General features: G+C 48.6%; 1 protein-coding gene across 4 annotated transcripts in view; it reads left to right on the forward strand.

The window, feature by feature from the left end:
• Positions 1–10,740: 10,740 nt before the first annotated feature.
• LOC310849778 (neural-cadherin-like) overlaps positions 10,741–16,000 on the forward strand; it is a 93,762-nt gene continuing 88,502 nt past the window's right edge. For all 4 annotated transcript variants that reach the window (XR_014567081.1, XM_083750416.1, XM_083750417.1 and 1 more), the window contains exon 1: positions 10,741–11,847. Coding sequence is in view for 3 of the 4 variants with exons in the window: in XM_083750416.1 (XP_083606542.1) it covers positions 10,803–11,847 (1,045 nt within the window). In the remaining variant the exon portion in view is untranslated. The remainder of the gene's footprint in view (positions 11,848–16,000) is intronic.

The following is a 16,000-nucleotide window of genomic DNA, read 5'->3' on the forward strand; positions in this document are numbered from 1 at the left end:
ATACAACTGTTTTACGTGCTTTAGATGTTCTGAATAATTTCAGGTGTCTTTAATTGTTTTTGAAAGTTTCACATAACCTGTTGCTTTCCCTTTAGTTATATTGTTTTGTGTTTTTAGCTCTGGGCTGCTCTGAGAGGAAGGGCAGGATAGAAAACTAATATTGACCACAGTGGTGATTTATTATTATTATTATTATTATTATTATTATTATTATTATTATTAACAACAGCAACAACAACAGAGATATGCCTTGACAAGCTAGATTCAGACAACTGGGATCCCTGCAGCAACCAATTACAAGCTCACCATATGCCTCCTGCAACTGTACGAAATGCTGGTCATCTGTGGCCTCCGACCTTGCCGCTAAGCCCAGCATTAGCACCTCTCAACAGATGCTTGGAAATCTGGAGTAGGGGGGAGCAAAGAGGTGGCCAGGCCAGACTTAATCATGCGTTCAGAGGCTGGGGATCAACGCCTCCCCATGCTATCACAGACACCATGCAGTGCGTGCTCTTAAGTGGCTCTGGCATGACTCCTGATCATTTCCCCAAGCATCCATGGCAGACAGGATGCAGGATATATGGGGCTACGGACAGAAACAGAGAAAGGGATGCACACAACCAATGCTTTCTGCTGCTTCCCAGATAAGTGTGTGCTGCTGAATTGCTCTTGCTTGCAAACACCCAGACAGAATTACAGATTTAGAGCAGCCGCTTCATCTTTGAATGAAAGCCAAGCTGCTTTATCCCATAGTTTAGCTCCTTCTCTGTCACCGTAGGAGTGCTCATCAAGAGCAGCTTGTGTTTAATATCTTGGAAACACATGTGGGTCAGCGAGACATATGTACTGAGCGTCGCCAGCACATATATGGGAGCTGTCAACCATCAAGGATTCAAGTTAATCATCATAGTTTTCAGCACTTATACAGCATTTTTCCTCCTCTCATCCCCCCCCCCCATTCAAAGCACTTTGCCTCAGTACTTTTTAGTTATCCTTGCTGCAACAGTTCTGGAAGGATGAGCTGAACATACTGTTATGGATTTGTGGGTTCTAGACACGCCTAAATTTTTGGACCCAGTAACAAGAAGCTTTGGGGGTGTTGATGCTGTGAACCCCTCCATCGTAGGCTCAGGTTGTATATATGTGTAAATAAACCATATCAATCTGTTGTCCCTCATATCCAATAGGAAACACCCTGGGTAAGTGCCTGGAACCCCTGGAATCTTGCACCACTCAAGAGATTCAGGTGTCGTGCAAGAATACAATCTCACTTGTATTTTACAAATGAGAACATAAGGAGAGCCTACTGGATCAGGTCAATGGCCCATCTAGTCCAGCATCCTGTTCTCATAGTGGCTGAGCAGATGCCCCTGCAGAAGGAAGCCCACAAGCAGGATTTGAGCACAAGAGGACTCTCATCCTGTGGTTCCCAGCATTGCTGCCTCAGGCCATGAAGGCATAGCCATCATGGCTAGTAGCTACCGCTATCCTCATTCTCCTCCATTGCTGACCATCACTACCTCCTGTGGGAGTGACTTACATAGCTTAACTGTTTCTGCCATGGTCCTTCCAAGGGAGAGAGTTAGGCAATCACCTCTCGTGAATGGTGATCACGCCATTTCAGGACGTCAGTGTGGGCAGGGATACAAACCATGCTTCTCTGCCAAGCTAATTCATCCAGAGCAGCTGCCGAGCTCTCCTTGTGCACAGTGTTTACGTATGCAAGCTAAGGTCCTTATCCTTCACTGCTGTTGGGTGCTTTCAAGCCATAAAATGAAAATGCTTACTTGGGGGGGGGGGGACCTGTTTCTGCCATATCCTGAATACACGTTTTTGTAATATTTGTTGTTCTTTGAGTTGTCTATCCACACACACACATTTATGTTTGTAATTAGGGTAAGCATACAGATATATTTGCAAATATTGTGCAGATTTGTGTGACGAGTTTATGTCTCAAGTCTTTTAAGTATGCAGCAGTGCACCTGCCAGGGGACATACACCCCTCCCAAATGCCAAACCTGCAGCCAGCCCTAGCTGGGAGCCCAGATCACCTGCTACTACCAATCATAGTGCCCCCACCCTACCCCAAATTAGCATCCCTCCCAATTGGCTTCAGGCCTGGGAAAATGTGTACTTCAAAAGACAATAAAGACCGGCAAATTGGCTCAAGCAGTTATGTCACCCATTTGAAAATACTTGGGTTCCTAATTCCCAAATAAGAGATGTTAAGCCCCATTAAAATATCACCAGGTGTTTTCATTGCTCTGGAGCTGCTTTGATTCCAGACTTAAAATACTTCCAGAACTGAGCTCAGTTTTGATTTTGAGTAAGTGTCAAGTAAAGAATTGGTTCTTCTGGGTAGAATCTACAAGGGACCTACAACTAATTAGAAACGCCAGATTTCCCCCTTGGTACCCACTCTTGAAAGCGGAGCATTTTAGAGCTAGTTATCTGACAAAATGCTCACCAGTTTCCTTAAGAACTGCCTTTATTGAGCTGTGTTTCCAAGTGATACCCATTGCAGTATTATATGGCGGCTACAACATGGCCCATACTCAGACAGGTTGTGCTCAACCTCAGGTGGAAGACATCACTTATTATCCGTTGGCATGTCCCTTATATAGAGACCCAAGAGACTGCTTTCTGAAACCTTTGTTCATGCAAGCAAGCAAGCAAGCAAGCAAGCAAGCAAGCAAGCAAGCAAGCAGGCACACCCTGGCAGAAATGGCCTGGGTTGTTTTTTTTTGGTGACAATAATAGATTTGCACAGGGCTTTTTTTTTTCAGCTGGAGCTCACTGAACTCAGTTCCAGCACCTCTCAGGTGGGCACCATTGCCACATGTTCCGGTACCTCTTTTTCTAGAAAAATAGCACTGGATTTATAACACACAGAGTGGCCCTCTATGCATCAACTGCAAAAAGAAAGAAAAGAAAAGAGAAATCAGGAAAAAGGAGTTAGATAAAATTGCTATAAATTGCTGCGGTGATTTGGAGGTTTAATCTGTGATCAAGCTGAATTTGAGTTTGTTGGTGTCTCTGGTAACTTACATCATGGATATTGGCAAATTGGATTTTTTAAAGGCAAAATAATGTTAGAATTGGAGCTGTCAGAGATGCATAAAGGAAACTGTTTTAATGCTCAGGAACTCTGCAATGCATTTTTTTTTATATATTATGGATTTTTATGCTCTGTATTTTTTTATTAATACTGTTGCCTGATACTTGTTTGTCATGGCATTTGGCTAGAACAGTAAACAGAAGAATGTGAACCTGACATAAAATACAGGCTGCATAGTGCAGCACTGATACTTTTGGGTCATGGGTGGTCCCCTATTATTCACTAAACTTAGATCTTTGCAGTGATATGCACTGTGTCACTTGGGGTGACGTACATGCTAATTCCCATCGGAAATATAAAAGTGCCTTCCCAAATTAGCACACCCTCTAATGGCTTCTTCTGCCACCCAGTCTGGATAGTCACTTCGAAAAGCCTCAACTTCAAGAGGAAGACTTGAAACACGTCCAAGTGTAATTTGCAAGGGTGCTGGAAATCCAGGAGCATAGCAGTCTGACATAAAAGGTGTTTTTGTCAATCACGCGGGTAAAAATGAAGCACTGGAATACATACAATCTAGATGTTGCCAAGCTTATTATTTCAAGGGGAGTGTTCATTCTCCCATTCAGTTCCATTGGGCAATATAAACGGACTTCAGGGCTTTTCTATCAGCTCATATCTCTCTCTCTCTCTCTCTCTCTCTCTCTCTCTCTCTCTCTCTCTCTTCCTTGAGCTGTTCCCATTCCAGCTGGTATTACAAGAGCATGGCAATCTTCATTTCTCTTCCTCCCTTACACCCCCCTTTCCCTTTTGTGTCTTGTCAAGGGCAAGGAACTATAAAATATATTTGTTAAGCGGCTGCAAGAAGATTAGTCTGGAGAAAAGGTTAGAAGCGGTGACATAATAGAAGTTTACAAAATTATGTGTGGCATGGAGAAAGTGGATAGAGAAGAGGTTTTTCTTATAGCACTGGAACTCGTGGACATCCAATAAAGCTGATACAAAACAGACAAAAGAAAGCACTTCTTCACACAGCGCAGAGTTAAACTGTGGAACTCCCTCCCACAGGAGACAGTGATGGCGACCAACTTGGATGGCTTTAAAAGAGGAGAGTGCTGTCAATGGCTACTAGTTGGTTACCCTAGTGAGCTGTATTGCATTTTGGTTAAAATTATAGTGTCATATCAGCCCTGCTCAAGAGTAGTCCTGTTAATGAACATGATTTAGGTCCGCTAATTTCATTGGGTTTGCTCTTAGTTGGATGCAACCCTTAGTAAACCTTTCCAGATTCGCACCTACGCATACAAAGCAGCCTCAGTCACACTCATGCAAACCATCCTCTTCTGCCCTCTTGTTTTGGTGTGGTTGTTCCTCTTTGGGGCAATGTGCTGTGGGGCTCAAGAGGCCTAGCTTTGTGACTGCCATTAGGACAACATTAGGACAGATCTTCTTTCACCCCGAATTTCATCAGTACTAAATCCCCGCCCCCCTGCTCCATTCCCATTTCTCCTTTTTTATGTAAAAAATAAATAAATGCTGGTGTTGTTTTGATTCTCCACCCCCTCAGTTTAGTGGAAATGTCACAACGTGACCCTAATACATCAGTCTGCTGGAGTGCAAATGCTCCTGACTTCAAATACCTAAGCTGGGATTCTAATGGACTTCTCTTGTCATCTCTTTGAAAGCAGGTCTTCTGGAGAAACAGAGGCATTTATTGCAAATCCAGGAGTGCTGCTGCACTCTGAAGGAGGAATTTTGTGTTGTGTCCCCCCCGCTGCACCCATGGTTCCTCTTAACCCAGTTTACATGTAGTTTGGTTCTCGCTTCCCTCCACCCACCTCTCCCTCTATAACTCTCTCCTGCTTTTCGACAACAGTTTTAAATGGTGCAGAGAGAGCTCAGCAAGCTTGTATTAGTAAACCAGCCAGAGCCCATCAACACTGGATTTAGCAGTCGTGTTCTTCCTCCCACTTGACTGCAGAGGTGAGCTAAGCTTTGCTACTAACCTCCTTTCAGCCCAGAATGATGAATCTTATTGTATTGTATGTATTACATCAGATTCAATAGCGACTTACGCCAGTGTAAATACACAGTATGAAAATCTGATAAAATAATTTGAAATCAGAAGGATGGGGTGGGTCAGAGTAAAGAAGTGCGTCTTCAGGATATGATGAAGCATTGTAAACCCATGGAACTCACCGCCACAGGAGGCAGGGATGACCATTACTTGGATGGCTTTAAAAGAGGATTAGACAAATTCATGGAGGAGAGGGTTATTGATGGCTGCTAAGCCAGAATGGCTCTGCCCTGCCTCCACAGTTGGAGACGGCAGTGCTTTTGAAGACCAGTTGCTGGAAACTACCGGAAAGGAGAGTGCTCTTATGCTCGAATCCTGCTTACAGGTTTCCCACAGGCCACTGTGAGAACAGGATGCTGGACTAGATGGGCCCCTTTGGGTCTGATCCAGCTGACTCTTCTTATGTTCTGAAACTGCAGAGTGGGCAAGATGCAGCTCTGTGTGAATATAGACCACTGGTCATGCTGTCTGGAGCTGTCGGCAACTGGGGTCCTGCAACATCTGGAGGGCCACAGCTCCCCCCACCTGTGCTTTAGGCCAAGGTGGCAGAACTTGGGAAAGGTAAGCTGCAGAAAGACTCTCCTAAGGCCCCACTTCACCTTCAGCCTTTGCTAAAGCGAGTCAGTCACTTGGAGCTCTCCATGGTGCTGGAGGAAACGCTTGAGAGTCCCATGGACTGCAAGAAGATTAAACCTATCCATTCTTAAGGAAATCAGCCCTGAGTGCTCACTGGAAGGACAGATCGTGAAGCTGAGGCTCCAATACTTTGGCCACCTCATGAGAAGACTCCCTGGAGAAGACCCTGATGTTGAGAAAGATGGAGGGCACAAGGAGAAGGGGACGACAGAGGACGAGATGGTTGGATAGTGTTCTCGAAGCTCCCAACATGAGTTTGACCAAAGTGTGGGAGGAAGACAGGAGTGCCTGGCGTGCTCTGGTCCATGGGGTCACAAAGAGTCGGACACAACTAAACAACAACAACAACAACAACATGGTGCTGCAGCCACTGTGAGTCCCTGGCAAAAATCCCCCCAGAATTTCCCAACTAAAGCCATGAAGTGCAAGTTTTTAATTTTTTTTTTTTTAAAAAACCAAACACAACAAGCAGCTAATATTTCAAGGTCATAAAAGTATTTTGTTGTTGTTGTTGCTCCACCATTCAAATGGATCCACAATTAAAGAAGCAGCAAGGATTAAAAATGGAAAGGATGACCACTGGATCATGCTCCATCTTTGCTAAACGACATGGCCTCTGAGCCTCAGCGCACATGCATTGCCAAACCACCATTTTCAACTTCTACTCATCCTTGCTGCTGCAAAATCACGGAGAGATGCCCTTTACTGCATGTTCTAACTGGAGGCAAGCGCTGCTCTTGATCAAAGGAGAAGCAAGCATTGCCTTGTATCATATCGTGCCAGCTTGCCATGAGCCATCTGACAGAATTCAAGGATGCACAATGGCCAGGACAGGTGAGGGACATCCCTTCTTTACCCTTGACAAGGAAGCCCTCATTGCACACCTGCAATTTTGTTTAGGTGCATGTAGAAATTACCCCCTTTGTGTTTCGTCCTAATTATATAAGCAAAAATAAAATGTGATCTGGAAAAACAAAACAAAAAAAACCCAAATGCTGTGTCAGGGAAAGAATGTGATTAATGGTTAATTAACAGCTGTCTTAATATTATCAATTGCTAAGTCACTCATGAAGAACAAAGATTCAATGATTTGGGGACCTAAATTAATCTTTCATGACAGGGCCTTGCGGCTTTGTCATAGCAAGCATCTGGCAATCTCAGTGGGAGGGAGAATGGAGAGTGAAAAAGGGCTAGGATGGTTTAGGGCTAGAGTAATACTTACAGCCAGATAGATCCACAAATCAGCTACGCCATAATATTTGCACTAGCAACAATTTAGGGCAGAGGCAAATGCAGCATTTTTACGTGCACTGAAGGGAGCCTAAATGCACCTTTGCTGCCCTGAAAATACATATACATTCATCTGTCCCCGAGGGAGATCTGGGAGGTGGAAGAAAGGTTAAGCAATGTATTGTCAAAAAGCCGGCCGTGGTAAGCACCTATAAGCCATTGCCTGTGACGTCGCCAATATGCCCCCCCCCAATTCCTGCAACTGTGTTCCAAGAACTGTGGAGGCCAGCTGAGAGGAGTTGGCCAAGGAGTCCAGCTTCAACTCACACTCAGGGCACCACTCCCTCCATCTCATGCTCAGGCACTGCAACAGAAGACAAACAGAACTGTCCTACCTTACAGGGCTCTTGTAAGGTAGGGGAGGAGTTAGTGTGCATTGGGATCGCTGGGGAAATGTAGTTGTGAGGTCCTGGAAAAATAGCTGGTGGAGCAACAAATACCAAAGGCCAGTTTCTACACACATCTTCATCCTCCACCCAGTCCAGCAACAAGCATTTATGTGTGTTTAAGGACATAGCCTCCTGCCAACCTAGCAGTTTGAAAGCACGTCAAAGTGCAAGTAGATAAATAAGTACCGCTCTGGCAGGAAGGTAAACGGTGTTTCCGTGCGCTGCTCTGGTTCGCCAGAAGCAGCTTAGTCATGCCGGCAACATGACCCAGAAGCTGTACGCCGGCTCCCTTGGCCAATAAAGCGAGATGAATGCCGCAGCCCCAGAGTTGGCCATGACTGGACCTAATGGTCAGGGGTCCTTTTACCTTTACCTTTAAGGGCATAGCTCAGTCAGGCAAAACAGCTATGATTTAGGGGAGTGCAAGCGGTTCAGCTGTACTGGGTGCAGAGCCTTAGGGGTGCCGCAAGTATAATGTAGAACGGAAAGCGAGAGGCAGGGGGTGGGGGTGGAACTTTGGTGTTGCCCAGGGCGCTGCTGAAATTTGCCACTGGCCAGAGGTTCCCCACCCCTGATATAGATACAGAACTTGAATGCATGAAGCAGACAGACGGGACACATTTCCAGATGCCGCAAGCAAGAGTGAAAAGGAGCAAAACTTCTCCAAAAATAACTTGTTATCAAAAGTTCAGCATCTCAACTTAAAGGTGACTTTGAAAAGGAGGGAGGGGCTGAGAGCCCTCAGAGGTTTTTTTGACTGGTGTGTCCCCACTTCTCAAAGACCTGCTTTGATGTTATGTAACCATTTCTTTCTTCCCAGGCAGTCGGGGAATCAGATGAAGCTGCTTCTGTGTTAAGAAGCCAAGAACATTATTAAAGGAACACTTCAGTAATATTTTATATAAAATTCTGTTTGTGATTTATTAATAGCTCCATGCGAGAGAGTCGCGCTTATGATTTAGACAACGGATGCACGAGCCAGGTTTGGAAATCAAAATCCAAACAAAGGCAGGGACTTAAATCTAAGGAAAGATAAAAAAAGAGTATGATGGGAGTTTAATGTGTATAGCAAATAAGCAAAGACGTCAAGACAACACAGGCCAACCACGGGCTCGTCTTCAGGATTAAACTGCTTCAATTAAAGTAGACAAAACAGGTTTACGAAAAGCTCCTTGGAACTTCTCTGATGTCCTGAAATTAAAACAAAAGGCAGAACTTACAACTCAAAATGCTTCCGACTGTCTTTCTGTTAAAAAGCACAGCAGAGGAAAAGAGCTAGCTAGGATTTCAAACACAAGGGGGAAATGAATGTGGCTTATTCACTTCAGCTTTTGACAAAATGGTCTCTAAAGCAGCTTGCACCATGGCTGGTGTCAAGGGTCAGAAAGGTCGGGCAGTTGCTGAGGGTGCAAGACCCAAACAGGGGTGCCACTGGCAAGAACTCCCTAACCCTGCTTGCTTGTTCACCGGCCTCTCACTGTACCTCAGACAATGGCAGTGGTGGTGATGAGTCGTAGGTTACGATGCCTGTTTCTGCACTGGCAATCTGCTTGGCAAGCAAATGGTTTTAGCAATGAAGAGGAAGAAGAGGAGCAGCAGATGAGGAGGTTGACTTGCTTTGGAAGGGGGCCTCATGAAGAAACAGGTGTGTGGTTTGTCCCTTGAGGCTCAGGTAACCTTAGTGGCTAGGAGTGACCCTGACCAGCTAGGGCTAACATGCCAGTTATGACCATTCTTGGACAGCCTTTGCCCCTCTGCAGAGCTGAGAGAGGGAAAGGAGGGTGTTTTGGGGGGCGTGTGGCGTGTGGCTCATTGGTTTGAGCTGTAAAGACAGCAGCAGCCTCCAGGTGGCAGTGAGAAGGGGCTGAATTGGACATGCTTGAGGATTACTCCTATTAGAAACTAGCAATGGGATTTATTTGCTTTCTGAAGCAGGAAAGGTGGGGCAGAATGGAGAGGGAATCAGAATATGCTGAATAGGAAAGGAAAAACACAGACTTAAAAAGAGAGAAAAGAATTTGTGTAGACTGTTCCTCTCCTGGCCCTCGCTCACCTCTGGTGAAAGTGCTTGTGGAAAAGGCTAGACTGAAAGAACGCAGATTTACAGAGACGTCCAAATTTATCAGGGATAAATTAATTGTATGTGCATGTGCATACAAGTGAGCAAATCCCATTCAACTCAATTGGATTTGCTTCTGAAAAGACATTCTTATGAATCCAGAGACGGGTGGTCAGAGTGACTGGCAGGGCTGATACCCAGAAGCACATGAAAGCTAGGAGCTAGGTTTTATTATTATTATTATAGGTATTGCAGTGCAAGGTAATTCAACCTAACCCTTCAGTAAAAAACCCAGGGTGGTTTATAAGACACATTCCAAAAATGCAAAACTGTGGGGAAGGCTGATAGCTCAGGGACAGAGAATCTGCTTGGCATGAATAAGATCCCTGGTTCAATCCAGTTTTTTAAAAATCCAATTGCCTTCTAGATTTTGCATTGTTTTCTTTCTTTTAGTTTAAAGTATCTGTTTCTTTATATACTGTAAGTCACTTAGAGTCACCAGTAAATGTAATAAAATAATCCTAGTGGCATCCTCAGGTAAGGCTGGGAATACCCCTTGCCTGAAACACTTGGAGAAGCCACTGGCAGTCAGTGTAGACAATGCCGATGGACCAGTAGCCTCACTTGCCATAAGGCAGCCTCTTCTGGCGCTAATATCACAGTGACTTCCCACGGAAAGAGAGACAGTAAAGAGGGGAGCCAGCAGGGCAGGCATCCAAGGTGCCCCCCAAACGCAGCAGATGTCCTTTTCGAAGCTGGTGTTCTGCCTGATACGAGCGAACTGCGCCACTTTTGCTGAACGTCGAGCAGCTGACAGCGCTGCTCCCGCCGGGGAAGAAAAGAATTGCGTTGGTGGAAAAGTCTCTGGGATTGCGCAGCCAGCTCAGGACGGCGCGCCTCTCACCCGTGCCTTCCAGGTCCCAGCCGTCGGAGCCAGTGAAGCGACCTTCAGGCTTCTCCGCCCCGGCGGAGCCTGGAAGGCACCCTCCACCTCCCTCCGGCCCAAGCGGCCGGGGATGCCCCGAAGCGAGCTGTGCGGAGAGCAGCGCGGGAGCCTGGGCGCCTGCTGCCCTCTCTCAATCGAGCGCAGATTGGCCAGCCCGGGAGGCTCTTCCCTCTCGCCAGCCAACCGGCTCTCCGTCCGTGCGCGCTGGCCACGCCTTCCCCCCGCGCTTGCCCGCCGCCGAGGAGCATGCCGCGGCAGTCGCAGTAGCGCCGGCGCTGGAGGCGGCCGTCCGTTCATCGGGGGCGAGGCGGCGGACAGGCGGGTCCTTCTCCTCCTCCTCCTCCCTCGCCATGGCCTCGCCGACGCGGCTGCCGCTGCTGCTCCTTCTGCTGGGCTGGGCTCTGGCCGGCAGCATCGCGGAGGCAGTAGGGTCGTCTTCGAGGCGCCGCCGCCCGTCCTTCCACGGCCACGTGCCGGAGAACTGGCCGGCGGGGACGCGGGTGGGCGGCCTGAGCATCCCCCTGACGCGGCTGGCGCGGCCGGAGCCGTGGTGCGCCAAGGTGCGCGGGCGGCGCTGGCAGCTGGAGCTGCTGGGCGAGGCGCACGGGCACTTCCAGGCGGCGCTGCAGGCGCGCTCGGGACAGGTGTGGCTGCGCACCCGGCGGCCCCTGGACCGCGAGGCCCGCCCGCGCTACGCCCTGCGCCTGGCCCTGCGCTGCCACCGCCGCGCCGCCCCCGCCGAGCTGGCCGCGCTCAGCATCGCCGTGCTGGACGCCAACGACAACGCGCCCCGCTTCGCCAACCTCGGGCCGGCGGCGTCGTCGTCGGTGCGGCGGCTCCGCGTCGCCGAGACGCTGGCGCTGCGGGCGCCCGTGTGGCAGGCGCGGGCCCAGGACGCGGACGCGGGCGCCAACGCCGAGCTGCGCTACTTCGCCCGCCCGCCCAGCGCCCACTTCTTCGTGGTGCCGCGCAGCGGGCGCGTCGTCCTGGTCCGCTCCCTGCTCCACCTGCGCGCCCCGCTCCCGCTCCGCCTCTTCGCCCGCGACCGCGGCCGGCCCGCGCTCCTCAGCGCCCCGCTCGACCTCGAGGTCCTGCCCGAGCCCGTCCAGCTGCCGCCCCCCGACGACGCCCCGCTCCGACGACGCCGCGCCCTGCCCCCGCAGGAGCCCCCGCTGGCCTTGGCGCTGCCCGAGGACGCCCGGCCCGGCACCCTCCTGGCCACTCTCCGCCCCGCCGCCCGCTTCGCCGCGCCCCGCTTCCAGCTCGTGTCTCCCCCCGCCGGGGAGGCCCCCGTCCGCCTGGACGCCGACACCGGAGAGCTCACCTTGGCCCGCGGCCTGGACCGCGAGGCCGCCGCCCGCTGGGAGGTCGTCTGCCGCGTCCAGGACAGGACAGGTAGGCGCTGACGCGACGGCGGGGCGGGCGATGTCCTAATTCCGAAGGGACGGGGGAGCGGAGCAAAAAGAGCGGGAAAATCACCCCTCCTAGCAGTCACCCCAGGGGGTGCAGCTTCCGCCTTCATGTGCTCGCTGCCTTGGAGCCCAGCTCTTCAGCCCACTTCGGCTTCCAGATCTAAGGAGAGCAGTTCATAGCCTGTGCAAAATCTCAGCGACCACCAAGCTGAGGGCAGGGCAGAGGTAGAGTGGCAGGGTGTGGGGGGCTGAGAGAGAAGCAGCCCTTCCCTACCTCTGCTATCGTGGCCTGATAATGTGGTGGTCACTGTTTAAGATGGCCTACATGGTTCTCCCCATTTCATCCTCCCAACAGATGGGATCAGGTTGAGAGACAGCGGCTGGCCTGAGGTGTTTGAACCCTGAGCCTTCCAGACTGGGGTGGGGCACCTGTGACCCTTCAGGTGGTATTTAACCAGAACTCCCATCAGTGGGGTCAATGGGAAGGATGGGAGCAACGTCTGGAGGGCCCCCACAGGTTCACCATCCCTGGCTTTAACCACTACTGCATGCTGTCTCGCCTATGCCACACTGGCTCAGTGATGTGGGGCCAGAAAGCTCTGTCCATTTGCATTTAGGATTATGCATACGGCACACTTAGACTGTCTTCACACCTCCCCCTGTCTGTGCATTCGCTACTTTCTCAGAGTTGGGTTTTTCATCCACGTTCATACATTATCCAAAATGCAGATGTAGCCTGTATTTCATCCTAGTGTGTGATGCTGCCGTTTCTCAAACCAGCTTCACTCCTTAAGATGTTCCTAATTCCTAATAGGTCTCTAGCCATCATGGGAACACCTTTGCACAGGGTAAATGCAATTCTCTGTCTGTCACCCAAAGGCCAGTCTGCTCTAAGGCAGTAACCTGAACTCCTTAAGTCCAGTTAGAATCGGTGGGGTTTCTTTGAGCTAATTTCTGGCCTGTTTTGAAAGGCCAACAGAGCCTGTCACATCTTCCGCAACAGAAAATTCAGCACCATGCCTCTCTGGTGCCAGCGTGGTGTAGTGGTTAAGAGCGGTAGTCTTGTAATCTGGTGAACCAGGTTCGCGTCTCTGCTCCTCTACATGCAGCTGCTGGGTGACCTTGGGCTAGTCACACTTCTCTGAAGTCTCTCAGCCCCACTCACCTCACAGAGGGTTTTTTGTGGGGGAGGAAGGGAAAGGAGAATGTTAGCCGCTTTGAGACTCCTGAAGGGGAGTGATAAAGCAGGATATAAAATCCAAACTCTTCTTCTTCTTCTCTGGAACTGCCCAAAGCAACCAGTAGTTATTAAACTTACCAGGACTGTCCCAAGACAGTTTGCTGCCTAAGGTGGTCTTGCCAACACAACCTCCACAGCATCTAATAACAGCAAGCTGGTTGAAGAGTAATTGTTTAGGGAACACCTGTGGCCAGCAGGCTAGTTTAGGGGAATACTGCCCACCCCTTCCCAGCATATGATGTCCTGCCTAACACTAGGGCCAGCCCCCAAATTTCCTGCTTTCAGAAAATGTTTGGAAAATGGCAGGATTTGGTTGAGCCTCCAGCAGGGAAGCAGAGTCTCGAAGTTCTGAGCTATTAAGATGGAGCTGGGGCACCTATGACCCTTCAGATATTGCTGAAATACAACTCCCCTCTTTCCTTGCTACTGGCTGGGGCTGGTGGGAGTTGGAATCCAACAACATCTGGAGGGCCACAAGATACCCCCCCTGCACTAAGGAAAGCAGTTCTGTACTATGAGTTTGGGTAATTTTAATTGTTTTAGCTCTGCCTCCTCTCCAGGCCCTCCCCCCTCCAAATAATAATCCTGGGATTTTAGTTCTAGAGAATTGCATCTTATTGCAGAACCACAGTGTCCCAAGTTTCACTGCAAATGTACTTATTTTTCTCACATCCCACCTTTCTTCCAAGGGACAAGTGGCAGATTCTATGCTCTCTCCCCACCCCCACCATCCCAATTATATCCTTACAACAATTGTGTCAAGTAGGTTAGGTTGGGAGATAGTGACTGGCTTAAGGGCATGCAGTGAGCTTTGTGGCTCAGTCGACATTTGAACCCCAGTCTCCAAAGCGCTAACCCTCCAAGCCACACTGGTTGCCAAATGGGGTGTGACTATTAAATCTGGAGTGCCATGAAAAACTTACCCCTTTTGCATCCAAGAGTGCATGCAGTGGGGAATTTTTTTTGGGACTGGCTTACACGTGACATACTGCTCTGGTTATGAATGTCATGTGGGTGGGTGGAAGGAAATCCCATCACAGAACCTTTCCATGTACACATATTGCCTGGAATTTGTTCTCAAACTGTGATATAATGCCTCTTGCAAGCTCTCTGGCTTCTGCTGAAATGTTACCTGTATGCAAGGTCTATGTCCTTAGCTCTGCCTACTTTTGTCTCTAGCCACGCCCACTGGAATGCAGTGGTACCTCGAGTTACAAACACCTCAGGTTACAAACGCTTCATGTTACAAACTCCGCTAACCTGGAAGAGTTACCTCTAGTTGAGAACTTTGCCCCAGGATGAGAATGGAAATTGTGTGCTGGCAGCGCAGCGGCAGCAAGAGGCCACATTAGTGAAAGCACACCTCTAGTTAAGAACAGTTTCAGGTTAAGAACGGACCTCTGGAACAAATTAAGTTCATAACTAGAGGTACCACTGTACGGCCCTTTGGAAGTGAATATGGCTCTCCAACCCTGATGCAATGGCCCTGAGGAAACGTGGTGGCTTCTTTAAAGCTGTTTCTTCTGCATTGTTTGTGTTTGTGTGCCAGAGCATGGATGTGCCCATTCAGCACATCCTGTTTTCCCTCACGACAGAGCCACTGGGTGGAATTGCACCCTAAGCATGGACAGGTCGCGCAGTTCTGGAGGAAAACAGTTGTCATGAACCTGAAGCAAGGGACAGCCTCCTTCCTTACAGACTCAGCTTCCTGCACAGAATTCCTAGTTCCCTGTGATGACCAGGCGAGTTGTTTAAATGCAATGGTTCTCTAATAAAATCATTGTCGCCTGGCAGAGAGAGAACTGTTGGAGGTGCAGTGTGTGTAGATTGGGGAAGGCACTTGGAATGAATGAGCTTCTGGAAGGCAGCCCTAGAGGCAGTTTGGCAATCGGCCCAATGGAATGGGCTCTGCTGTCCAGTCTCGCCATCAGATGTAGCCACGTGGAAGTAGCAGCTGATGGAATTTAGAATTGCTGTGTTCATGTGCATAGAAATGTAATACTTCCAGAATTTTTTTTGACATTTTAAGGGGTAAAAGTCTTGTTTCCTCCTATTCTCCCAGAGGACAAAAACGAAAATGTTGTGGGAAGTTGGAATATATATGCACTACTTCCTTAACAAACCTAACCCCACTTTCGACAACATAAAATGTATCATTTGTAACTTAGATACAGTTGTACAATTTGGCTTGTCTATGAAATGTACAGAGAAATCCTGTGGATGTTTACTCAGAAGTAGGCTCAATGCTTCATACTTCATGTTTTGAGCAAGGAAAACTATCTATCTATCTATCTATCTATCTATCTATCTATCTATCTATCTATCATCTATCTATCGATACACACACACGCACACACGCACACACACACACACACACACACACACACACACACGTTTTACTTGTACCAAAGGAGAAATGATCTCTTAAGATTTTTTTTCTAAGTTCTTAACATTTTAAGTGTTTCTAATTGACAAATAATAAAAGTAAAACCTCAGAAAAAGCAGTCTACTCCCACTCCTGATCTCGTAATCTGGGGAACCGGGTTCGCGTCTCCGCTCCTCCACATGCAGCTGCTGGGTGACCTTGGGCCAGTCACACTTCTTTGAAGTCTCTCAGCCTCACTCACCTCACAGAGTGTTTGTTGTGGGGGAGGAAGGGAAAGGAGAATGTTAGCCGCTTTGAGACTCCTTAAAGGGAGTGAAAGGCGGGATATCAAATCCAAACTCTTCTTCTTCTTCTACATATGTGCCAAGATTTACAGAGCCATTTTTATTGCACATTTATTCTATTTTTTTACTTTATTCCATATCTGGAAATTAAAAATCCAGTTGAGGAACATGCTGCTCACTTCCTAATGCATCTGATCATTGCAAGCTGAACAAGATCGTATTTTGA

Source organism: Podarcis gaigeae, assembly GCF_964106915.1.
Source record: "Podarcis gaigeae genome assembly, chromosome: 8".
Lineage (NCBI taxonomy): Eukaryota > Metazoa > Chordata > Lepidosauria > Squamata > Lacertidae > Podarcis > Podarcis gaigeae.